Raw genomic sequence first — 12996 nt, 5'->3', positions numbered from 1 at the left:
CAGTGTAAACAATCCAAATGCTATAATGTAACGTGCTTGAAACATCAAATAAAGTTAAAAAAATTTGGTAAAAAAGACTAAAACCATAGTTTTCTAAAGTTGAAGGACTAAATTGTACTATAGTTTGAAAGAGGGACTAAACACAAAAACGGCCAATAGTTGGGGGACGAAAAACATATTTAACCCTAAATAGATGTATTGACTTGGTAGAATAAATTTAATTGTATAGATTTAAAGAATAATTTATAAAATATAAATTTAGAATAAATTATGTTAAAAATTATTTTTTGAGAATATAAATTAAAGCTAAGAAAAGTAAGCTGAAATACAAATTACAATAAAAATTTAACAAGCAAAAAATTATATTCAAAAAAATACCCTGATAAATTATAAAAATTTAAATTATTTATTTTTATTTTTATTTATTATTTCAATATATTTTTATTTTAATCATTATTTTTTTACAATACAAACTATTATATTTTAGCATAATATTTTTAAATATTTAACTATTATCTAATGTTCACAAAATCGGTTATACATAGAACATATAATATATTATGGTTCACTTCCTTCATAAATCTTTACATCACAGAAAAAAAAAGGTCTAACAAAATAATTTTGTCTTGTTTTATGTGTTTTTCATCTTTCAATACATTGACATTTCATCACTTTCTAAAGTTGTAGATCCAAACATACATTAAGAGTGAATTTATAATTAATGTAAGAACATCATGAATGGAAGTAGATCAGGAGTAAAAAATATAATTTTATGATGGAAGAATCAATCATGGTGATAACAAAAGGGATAGAGTGGAAAAGAACAAGAAGAACGACAATAATACAACATGTAGAAAGAGATGAAAATTGGTAAAAGTATGCAAAGTGAAAAGGTAAGAAAATAAGATAATGACATGATGCCACTGAGAAGAAAAATGAGAATGAAATGAATAATGAGAAATCATACACGATTTTGCAGATATATATAAAATATCTTTAATACATGCTTTATGCTATAGTGTCTCAACAAAATATAATGTAATACATATTAAGTTATTCCTTAGTTTGATTTTAATTTCTTTATGCAATTTCGTATGTTTTGTTTTTGTTTAATATATTTTTATTATGTAAAAGATTTTTAATCTCTTCAGCTTATCAAATATTGGTCCGAATGCACATTGCTGGTAGAAAAAGGTTAAAATGAAAGTAAATTTTAAAATTACAAGTACTAATGTTTTTTTAATCAAATATATCAACCAGAATTAAATTAAAGTAACAATATTGAATTCATACCTATAATTTAAAAGAACTATTATTGGCTACATTTTATATACGAACTTGGGAAGTTTGAATGAAGTACATTGTCTTGTAATGATAAGTGTTTTACGCGTTATTTCTATGCAACGTGAATAAGCCTACTAAATTAGTATTTGCATAGTTCATTGGTTAAGTAGAGGTTAATACGTCTTAATGAAATAGGTAGTACAATTTGATACTACGATAATATATTACTTTTTATGTATTAACTTTTTTGTACACAAAAAAATTATAAAAAGACTAATGATATTTTTACACGTAATTATTTTTCATTATTTTTTCTTTTATAAATATAAAAATTAACCTTTTTATAATAATAATAAGAGTTAAATATGTTTTTAGTCCTTGTATTTTGAGGCGATTTTGGTTTTAATCCATTTTCAAACTATGGTACAATTTAGTCATTCAACTTTAGAAAATTCTGGTTTTAGTCTTTTTTACCAAATTTTTTTAACTTTATTTATTGTTTCAAACACGTTTTATTATAAAAATGAATGGGTAGTTTAACTTAGTTGTATGAGTAATTGAAGTTGTATACTGGAAATATATAATATTAATTAGTTGAATAGTTAAAGTAAGAGAAAATGGAAGAATGGTTTTGAGAAGATGGTCGTGAAAGAGGCGAAAGGCAAAGTGGCGGTGAAAAGGGGGAAAACAGTACGTCACATCTAATGAAATGAAATGTGATCTAATCTAAATTTTGAATAAAGCATAGTCACACACAACAAAAGTCAGAGCCGCGCCAATCGCGATCTTTCCTTCCTTCTTCCCTTCACTAACCCACCGGCCGCCACACCACACCACGGAGTCAACCTTCTACAATCATAACCATTTTCGTTACTACAATAACTGTAAAATCTTTCATAACAAACACGTGTCTTCATTCTTCAATCATCACTTCTAACTGCTCACACGCACGCCACCACTCCATTCCACAATGCTTCGTTACCTTTTGCTGTTCTTCTTATTGGGCCTGGGAGCCCGGGTGGAGTCACACGAGGAATCGGGCCCCTGGAGCTGCGACTCCGAGTCCGAGATCCGAGTCGAGGCCAATTTCAAACCCGGCGTTATCACACTGGATGGCCACGCCGACGATTGGAAGGACATTGATGGGTCGTACTTCCCTCTCCTCCCCGCCCTCGACCCTGACGCTGAGAATGAATTCAAAGGTGGAAAGATGAGCGTTAAGGTATCGCACTCCATCCGCTTCAGTTAAGTTTCGTCAATTTTTTTTAGTTATTATTTTTCTCATTTTTTTGTTGTTGCAGAGTGTGCATGATGGCCGCGATATCTTCTTTCTATTGCAAGTCGACGGTGATTATGCGTACTCCAAAGGGTAACAATATGCCCTCACACGCATATAAAAAAAAACTTCTGGCTAGTTTAGCTTGTTTGTTTTGATACTGAACCAAACTTATTTCTGTTGATAATGTTTTGAAATTTAATGTTAGGGTCTAATATGTTTGTAAATAAGAGAGGATACATCATAATTTTGAGTTTCATTTAAACTTTACTTACATCTTATACGATTTAATCATATTATCGATTTAATCCTATTTATCAACATGATGATGCTCCACTGAGGTGATATCCTGTGTAATGGCTGTATAACAAAGTTTTACACCATATTACTTATAAATTAAGTTCTTTATATGTATTATCATCTTCTTCTTTTTTTGTGTGTATGGTAGTTTATGACGAGATTTTGTATGGTTGGTGCATTTGTTTTGCAACGCAGTGAAAGCAAGAAATGTCCATCTGTTGCTCTCATGTTTCAGATTGGAGATGGTGCCTCTTATCATAATGTAAGCTGATGCACTGAACAATAGTTTGTTCCAATGCTTTCCAAGTTTTGCGGTCTTTGTTGCTTTCAATTATAATCCTGATCCTTTATCAAAATATTTTTATGAAACATTATTTGATAAAGATTGTGTCGATTGTTATAAGATGGGTGGCTGTGAGGAACATTCAACCTCATGCACTAACAAGACCTGCAAAGGTCATGAAGTTGACATTATGCACTTTTCCATAGGAAGTGCTATTCCAGGACGGCTTTATGGCGGCAATCCCTTGGACAATAGGGATGGAAATGGTGGCGACAGGTGATGTGTTGAAAAGTTTCTTAACTTGTACTTTATTGTTTGACAATTCATGATAGCTATTTTTTTTTTTTTTCTGGATGTGTTCATTCAGTTTCCTATATTTTGGTGGTACAGGTTTGGTCACTTGGTTGATCTGTATGCCTGGAATCCACATTGTAGATACTTGGATGGAACTGGTCCTCCGGGTTCTGGTATGTACAAGGGCAACACCATTAATAAGAATTATTTGCTTGTATGACTGAAAAAACAGCAGAATAGGATTAGAAAACCCTGTGGAATTATCACAGAGGCTTCTTAGAAATTTGAAATTACTGGTCTGTAGTTGCTTGCATGACTTCACTCTTGTTCACTAACCACATCTTCCTTCATACTTATGCCCATTATTCTGGTGGTCATGCAATTCTTTAAGTGGAACATGGTTTATTCATCTGTATACATTTTCTATTATCATATTACTTGTCTTTTTCCCCTTCCAGTGTTGTATCTATTTTCTATTGTACGTTATTTAGTTAGCTTACTTATTAATATCCTTCACAGTTTACTCACTCTAGCCTTATAAAAAGAAAATAATTATATCTTGTTTTGAACCATGCACGAGGTGGTTCATTATTTTATTCCTTTAGCATAGCATTGGAAATTAAGGTTCACGTTGATATTAATCTCTTCTAAATTTGCTCCTTCGTTTTTTTCTCAGCAGCTTTTGTAAAGTAATTTATCTTTGCCCTACAAGTCCCAATTTAAAATTGATGTAACTTTACATATGAAAATGATTAAGTAGTGATTTTGGCATATGTATGATACCTCTTAGATTACTTTAAGATGGCTTCATTCACATCGGAAGAAAGGGATGTGACAAAATTAATTAAGGCATCTCTTATCCGTATATTAGAGGACAAGATGTAGATATAAGTGCTTTTAATGCTATAAGATTACATAAGACAACTTTTAAGTTCCTAAGTCAGGTAAAGGTATTAAGTTTTAAAATGGCATGACACAAGATTGACAAGTGCTGTTGTTGGGCCCACAGTTCATAACACTCAACACAATAGCACCCAGCAGTATTTCATTGAAATCGTAATCTGTCCTACTTCGGTTACTTTATACTCAGTGGTATTTTCATAATCTTAAACATATAATATTTTCTCTTTGTATCTAATATGATGTGTGCAGCATAACATATCCAGTCTCGTAATGGCAAACCAATTTACATTATTTTCTTTATCTGTAGAAAAAAGCATCATTTCAGCTAGTATAGCAAACAAAGATTTATTTTACTAGGTGAAATTAGTCACATGAACAAAAGTCTTTTAATTTGGTTAAAAGTCAAAACTTCAAAAATTATTGTTCCAATAGTCCTTTCTTAACCTGTCGTGATGCCTTTTTTGGAAAAAAATTGAAAGGGAGTCATCAAGTTCCAAAGCTGATAATACTTTGGAAATGGTGACCCTAATGATATCAATCGATATGAGATTGAAATATTGGTGCTAAAAGGAGAGTTTAGGCTACTTTTATTCAAAACTCTCACATCGTTTAAAAGTCAAGGTTAAGGGAAGTTACAAATACCCTTCTTATTTAACCCACCATTGATGCACCTTTTCAAAACAAAATTGTGATAGAGCTACTGAATTTAAAACAAACAATAACCTTGGTGCGGTAACTATGTCAACAAGCTTGAGGTTGGAACAATTGTATATCATGTGATCCTATTAATAGATGTCCTTGTACTCTCCCTTGCCTTTTTAGTTATTTCCAATGTCTTCTATATGTGTCCAAATCACCTTACTCGATTTTCTATCTTTTTTCTTTTAATTAGTTCCATATCATTATCGTTTTGTGTACACTTATTCCATATCTTGTCCTCTTATATTATTCCTACCTTGTTCTTGTTATCCCTATAAAGCTCAACATTGATATTGTTGGAAGTCTCACATTGACTAGAGATAAGACCAATTTATAATATATAAGTGGGTGCAAACCTCACTTCACAAGCTGGTTTTGTGAGGTTGAATTAGGCTTAAGTCCACTTCTTAACATGGTATCAGAGTTAGGTTAGAGCCTATTCTAGTGATATTTGTTGTTTGTTGGACATGTTGTTCCACCCGCTATCGGGCCGTTATTGGACCACCCATTAATGTCTAGTCTCACGCTCGAGATGTATATACCTCGACATGAGGGTGATGTGTTGGAAGTCTCACATCGACTAAAGATAAAGCAAATTTATAATATATAAGTGAGTGCAAACCTCACCTTACAAGCCGGTTTTATGGAGTTAAGTTAGGCTTAAGTCTACTTCTTAACAGATATCATAAAATATAGTTAGATGCATATAAGTACCATATAAGTTGTCCTTGAACTCTAGTAGGTACTTTGCACTCACAAATGATGTTCAACGACTTTCTTCATTTGAGTCAACCCATTTATATCTTGTGGGTGACAACCTTGTTAATTTCTTCATCATTTCGAAGTATTTGTATGAAATATTTATACCTATAATCTTGTGGTATGACATCTCTCAATTTTATTTTTGTTTAAATGTTAACTCTCACATTGAATAAGAATGAACAAGTGAAGTGTCATATGAATGAAATAAAATGCAATTCTAATACCTTTGTTGAATATCCTACATCAACTAGATATAAAGCCAAATTATACTATACATGAGGGTGAAAACCTCAATTTACAAATCAATTTTGTGAGGTTAAGTTAGACTTGAAGTTTATTTTCTAAGATGGTATCAAAGTTAATCTTTTAGAGGGTTCTATGGCCATCATGCCACTTGTTATTAGACCACTCATAAATATATAGTCCTATGCTTGAGATGTCTAATCCTCAACCTGAGAAAGTGTGTTGGAAATCTCACCTTAACTAGAGATATGATGTAAGTGGGTACAAACCACACCTTCAAAGTTGGTGGTTAAGTTAGGACTAAATTCACATTTTAAAAATCTTAAAGTTTTTTATTGAACATGGTGTCATGTTCACTTGTGTAGTTAACCTCATGGCAGATTGAGGGAATCTTTCAATTGTTTTATCCACTTGGATTCAAATATAGTATTAAGTTGATGGTTTGGCTTGATGGTTGACTCATACAAATATAAAGAAATCAGTGGTGTGGATCTATGGATAAAAATTCTTTTGGATTGAAAGTCTTTCTGACAATAGATTTATATACAAATGTCAAATGTTGTGTTCAATTGATGTGAGGAAATAATGGTACAAGTGGCTATAGTGTATTGACAATAACGACTGAGCTTTATGGCCACACAATAATGCAAGTATTATAGCATATTGGCAATAATGTCTAAGGTTTATGGACCCATTGAATAGTCAATGATAGAAAAAGGTTTATGCTCAAGAGAGACCATACCATGTGAAATAAATGCTCACTTGAAGAAGAAATTTTTGGAGCACAAGTGTGAATATAATGTTTTCACATTTAAGAACGAACAATTTGAAGTACATATAAGTGAAATGAACCTACAAACCTAATGCCTTCAAGCTTTAGATGGAATGTGGTGTCAAATTCTCTGGTATAGTTTGCCCTTGATCCACTGATAGATATATTCCTAGTGTTTTATGCCATTAGATTCCCAACAATTTCCCAGTCATTCTTATTGTCTTTTGTTCAAGTTACAATGTGTATACTTTGTTAGACTCCTACTTAAGTGAAAAGCTTTTGTCTTCAAGTTTATTTTCAAACCTAAGCTTAAGTTTAACAACTTTCCTTGATTAAGATAACTGCATAATTTGTAGAAAGGAAGGCAATTTGGAATTATCCTATAATCCTTTGTATGTCTCTAGCAATCACCTTCAAGACTAAGTAAAACAAATAAAGACTTAAGGTTGAGCCTTTTTGTTGTCCTATCGCCATCCAAAAGTCCTTCATATATCCTCATGCAGTTTTTACTCTAGTGGTTTTCATATCATAGATTTCTTTTGTAGATTTGATATAGGTCATGAAAGATCTTTCTTTTCCAAAGTTTTTCACTACACTTCTCTTGATACTCGATTACAAGTTTTTTCAAAGTCAATAAAACTTATATGCAAGTCTCTTTATTTCAGTATTTTTTTCATCTACCTCATAAAATATAAATGAATTCTGTTGTAAACCTTCCTAGTATTTCTCTTGATACCTGATCATAAGTTTTTTCAAAATCCCTTACTTGAGTATCTTTTCATCTACCTTCTAAAATGTAAATGACTTCATTAGTAAAACCTCCCTATTATAAAACAAAATTTGTTCTCTATAATCCTGTCTCTTCTCTTAAATCTGTGCTTTACCACATTTTACATAATTTCTCAGTGGCCCATAAGTTAAATCCTCTGTAGTTAACATAATCCTGCATATTACCTTGTTCTTGAATGTGGAAATTAAAGCTCTTTCTCCCCACTTAATTGGCATCATAGATCTCAAAATCTCATTGGTGGGCTGATAAGCACCCAAACACTCGAGGAGCCTATCCTACAAAGCTAACAATTAAAGGGAGAACCAAACACTCATGCTTTATCTCATCCTAAGAGTGACATTTCAGCATTAACCAGGTTTGATACAAATTGATAAACATCCAAATAGTTGGGGAACCCACCTCAAAAACTAGTTATTAAGGGGGAGAACCAAACACTTAAATACTCCATCAAGCGTGCCACACTACTTAATATGGGACTTAGACAACCCCACAACATTAAAGTCCTATCATGGGACAAATGATACATTATGCCCGTATGCACTTTTGAACTTCAACAAAAAATACCTTCAAGACCAACAACTTAACTATAATCCATCCTTTTCTGGGTCTTTTTTTGTCAGCACTTGCTAACAAACAAAATCTATATGTGAACTTAAACTTCCTCTCCTATGAATGATTTGATGTTCCACCTCCTTCATGAAACAAATGTTCATAATTCTAAAATCTTAAGTTGTAAAGAAAAAAAAAAGTAAACTGCTACCCCTTATGTAGTTCTCTAAAACTAGAACCACATGAACTATAAATTGTGTTGCCTCACAGCTGTCATTTAGATGTCTTCCTAGGAAAATCTTCTTGTGCAATGCCTTGAACCAATCCCATCAAATCTTTCTAGAAGTTTTTTTTTTTTTTTTTTAAAGTGCTTCAGAACCTACTTGTGGTGCATAACTGCCAATAATATTGATGGTCACGTTTTCAACCAATAGTTCTAAGGTTCAAATTTGGCTTCAATGTTTTTAAATCCACCAGCCTCTCTTTCCAATCCTTGTCCACAACAATACCCACACCATTCTTCTCTCTTACTTTCCCGGTATACCAAAGTTTAAATCCCGATGTAACTAACTCCTTAACTTTTTCTCTAACCCATTTAGAATTTCGTCGTACATAATGTTAATCGTCTTCTGAATCATGGTGCCTACCACCTTTATAAACTTACCTGTCAAAGTACCAATATTCCAAGTAGCAAAAATCTCTGAACTAGCTCCTCTGTCCACATCTACATATGTTCTAGAAACTACGAGCATTCTTCCTTATTTGACACTATATATGGACATTGATGCTGTGACTCTAGATTATTTGGCTCTGTGCTCAAGTCATATAGCTCGTTGCCTCACCAACTAACATCTGAAATGAATCTCTATGAGAATTATGAATTAAATTTATGTCGGTATATTTTGTTGACCGATTAATGTTTATGGTTTGAGAGTTACAATAAAATGTCTATTACTTCACAAGAATTGAATAGAATGATAACGCATCTATTTTCAAAGAGTTAAAATTCTGAAAGGAAAGACACTTCCCTCCAGGCAATGAATTTTTCTTTCATTCGTGTATTATGACTTGGAATGTTGTGGGTTATATATATGACATTTTTTGTTTTCAACCCGTCACTTGTTGATACTTGGTAATCTTTATAACTTTTATCATTTAAGGTATATAGACTGACCCTTTTTCTGTTGTCAGCTAATGATTCCAGTGCGCAGAATGACTGGAAGGGTGCCTGGTGGCATAGTAGTTTCACGGTTCACTCAGGTGACTGATTCATTTTAGATTAAAAAACAAGTATTATGTCCTATCAATTAATAATAGTTGGGAGCTGAATTCAGACTGAATTTTTGGTTGATAGAGACAGGAATTCCAAAACAATATTTTCTGAGCAGTAGTTAAAATATGTTTCCTTATATATACATACTACTTAAGAAGTAAATAGTTCGTATATATGAGATAAAGCATGCCTTTTACTGTGCTTCATTTATAATTTTTGTTTTATGTTATGTCAACAGCACTTGAAAATTTTCATACATGTTAGTGGCAGTTGCTTTCAATTGGTACCGTCTATGTAGGTCAATCTCCCACTAAGTGCCAAAAGTTCAGTGTCCTTTAAAGAAGAAAATCCACTTTGTTTCTTATCTTGCCATACAAAATATCCTTTTTTGGGGAGTAGACCCATATTTTGGTTCTCGATAGTTAGTTACAAGCATCGTCACGTTAGTCTCTATTATTCAAGTTATCATCAAATCAGCCGTTCGTCGATGACATTTTGCTTGAGATCGAGAGACTAAATTGAATTGCATTGTTTAGGTGTTATGTTGATGTTAAAATATAAGGAGTATTAAAGTGATAATTTTTTGCATTATTGAGGGGATTATTTTGATGATAAATGTCTAGTACAAAAAATACAGCACCTATGTTCTCGTAGGACAAAAGTAGGGATTTATTCTATCTTTTATGTTAAAGCATATTTTGTATTCTATATTTCTAGTGTATGAAACGCAGTAATGGACTCAAATTAGGTGCTGGGTTAACGGTAAAATTGATTATCTGGTTGAACCATGTGTGTGTACTAAAATACTTCCTCTATATCAAAACAACAGTGTTTTTAGCTTTTGAAGTTATTTTTCCAGTAATACCTACTCATATAAGTAAAGGTAATTAATATATTATTATTTATATTGAAAGAGAGATGACAGTAAGAATTAAAGATACTTTTTTACAAAATTTTTATTATTTCTCCATCTCATGTAATTAATGTTTTTTTACACAGATGAAAAACAGCAATAGATATACTAGTGCTTTATGAAATGGTTTTATTAGTAATTAGTTGTTTCTTAGTCAGGGTACCTTAAAAGATTATAAATTTAAAACTGAGGTAGTATAACAGCAGGAACATAATAAATAACATAGTTTTGGTGTAATTCTTGTTATATTATGTAATAGGATCAATAGATTCACACATTATTCTTTACTTATGGATAACACTAAAATTTACTGACCTCAGTTATTTTTCTTGGTGGTTCAGACCAGTTCAATCACTGCCTCTGATTTGTTGATTAGAGCTGTTTTTTGTTTTATTTTATTAGAGTACCTTAACTTCATTCTCTTAAATCTGATCTCTCTGCTTTATTTTTACCCTGCCATTTAGTTTCTTAGCATCTTTTTTTCCTTTTATTTTATGTATTGGTACTCACATGCTTGTCTATAACAGGTTTCGTAGAGGATGAGAGTCCATATGCAGATAATGGAAAAAAGGGCAGATACTTTTTTGAATTTTCCAGGCCTTTGAGGACCATGGATCATCTTCAACAGGTTAGAACCTAGAAAGTAATACGACATTCAGAAGTTTTATTTGCTAAGAGCTTGCAATGATTAATTGATTTTTTTCCCATCAGCTCAATTATTTATTCTCAAGTTCTCTCTCAAATTAATCATTGGAGCCTTTTGTAAATCTAATAATGGTTTGTGGATGAAAAACATAAGAACTTATTATTTATCAATTTTGATTAATGCTGGCACGGTGTATCCCAGGTCATGCGATACAATATTTTTTCAATAGATTTCTATGCTGTTTTCTTGTTGAAACAACTTTGGCTTTGGAGGAGAGTGCTATACTGTATTGTTTGTTTTACCTTCTTCACAATGCAAACTTGGATTCTGAATACATGTTTATTGGCTATGGCCAAAAACTAAAACATATAGGATTTAGATCACTGCCTCTCTTTTTTTTTGGTTTTGTTTGGTATGGGAGCATTGATGAAAAAGATGTTTTCAAATATATGTGCTTGAAGGAGTTTTTCTGAATTGTGCGGTTTTTGTTTTGACAAATTGTGTTTTTTTCTTTTAGTTTCTTACTGGCTAAGAACCCATTTTATAGCTTAATTAGAGAGCACTGGAAACCCAATGTATTTTTGTTTTAATAGTTGTGTACGGAGTAATATCTGTATTCCAAAACTTCATTTATAAAATAACTAGCAAGTAAAATGATGCAAAATAATACCTTGCAGGACGTGCAATTTAACATCGGTGGATCCAGTAAGATGTCTGTTGCATTCTGGTATCCAGTAGATGGTCAGCCATGGCATGGTTCTGGACACTACTCTGTTAATTGTGATTGGGTTCCCATTGACATATCTGTTGGCGGTTCTTTGAGTGGCAACTCGGTAGATGCAGCATCAAGTAGCTCGTGGAATGTGGCTAGTGCCTTTTCCGTTATACTATCAGTAGCAGCACTTTGTGTGTCTGTGTTTGTGAGCTATCGGGTGTTCAATCCCAAGAGTGTTTCCTTTACACCGTTAGAGAACAACAACCTTTAAATATTGAACCAACAGCTTAAGTTTGAGATTGTACTATTCATTACGTTTGTACTAGATAGGTTTGTACTGTGTAGTGCTTTCTCTTTGCTCTATTTTTTTATTGTAACTGAAGCATTACTTTAGTTATTTTAAGCAGTGTCCAGAAAAGTATTAATTCATTATCTGCATTATGGAGGTCCATCCTCTGCGGCTTAGTTGTTGCAATTGCAGTACTATTTGCTTTTCAGCATCATTCAGTACGAAATCGAACTTGAACTGGAATCCGACCAAAGGAAAAGAGGATGATTTTGGGTATGTAAATAAAAACAAATGGGAAAAAATTGGAAGCAGGGCTCCTTTCATTTTGGTACATGGTTGCATAACTGTGAGACTGGCTCTTGTTGAAAGTGATGGTTAGGTAAAATTCTTCTTTAGGTATCAACTTCACAATTTGAATTTTAACATTTCAAACAAAGTTTATCTGAAGTTGTGGTCTATTTTCACTCCAATTAGTCTCAATTGTTCAATACAAAAGAGCAGTTAACTTGATATGATAATATGAGGCATACTGATATAATTGAACTTAACCGTTTGCTTATTACTGTCTTAAGGTTACAATTGAATAAAGGAAATTAGAAAATGTTAAATTATCAAAAGAAACTGCCAGACGTAATAGCGACATAAATATAATGTATTGTCGTCTTGGTTTCTTTATCGACGGTTTGGATTTTTTTTTCTATTTTGAAAATTTAATATTTTAGTAGCGATGCTTACATTACTATTTGCTGAATTGTAATGGTTCCTGTGTTTACTGTGATCGAGTAATTAGATGTAGTCTTCAAACGAGAGACTGTAGGTTTTGAATGTCAGTAATAAAGACAAAACTTGGTTTTGAATGTCAGTAATAAAGACAAAACTTGCGCATACTACATGATATTGCATATAAATCGATTTTTGTTAATAAATGAGTCTTTCAACAAACCAATCCCACTAGAGTTCACTTTCATAAATCAAAATCATTTCAAGAATCGAAAAATACTTACA

General features: G+C 32.3%; 2 protein-coding genes across 2 annotated transcripts in view; one reads left to right on the top strand and one right to left on the bottom strand.

The window, feature by feature from the left end:
- Positions 1-1908: 1908 nt before the first annotated feature.
- Positions 1909-12134, top strand: LOC106772792. The gene is made up of 8 exons (XM_014659383.2): positions 1909-2506; positions 2586-2653; positions 3056-3122; positions 3265-3419; positions 3534-3610; positions 9347-9415; positions 10869-10969; positions 11665-12134. The coding sequence occupies exons 1-8, from the start codon at positions 2255-2257 to the stop codon at positions 11971-11973; spliced, it is 1098 nt and encodes a 365-aa protein (XP_014514869.1). The 5' UTR covers positions 1909-2254; the 3' UTR covers positions 11974-12134.
- Positions 12135-12722: 588 nt separating this feature from the next.
- LOC106770476 (pentatricopeptide repeat-containing protein At1g02370, mitochondrial-like) overlaps positions 12723-12996 on the bottom strand; it is a 2305-nt gene continuing 2031 nt past the window's right edge. The window contains exon 3 of the mRNA XM_022784806.1: positions 12723-12802. Coding sequence (XP_022640527.1) covers positions 12723-12802 — 80 coding nt within the window. The remainder of the gene's footprint in view (positions 12803-12996) is intronic.

Source organism: Vigna radiata, chromosome 8 (assembly GCF_000741045.1).
Source record: "Vigna radiata var. radiata cultivar VC1973A chromosome 8, Vradiata_ver6, whole genome shotgun sequence".
Lineage (NCBI taxonomy): Eukaryota > Viridiplantae > Streptophyta > Magnoliopsida > Fabales > Fabaceae > Vigna > Vigna radiata.
This window is presented reverse-complemented; position numbering and strand designations above follow the sequence as displayed.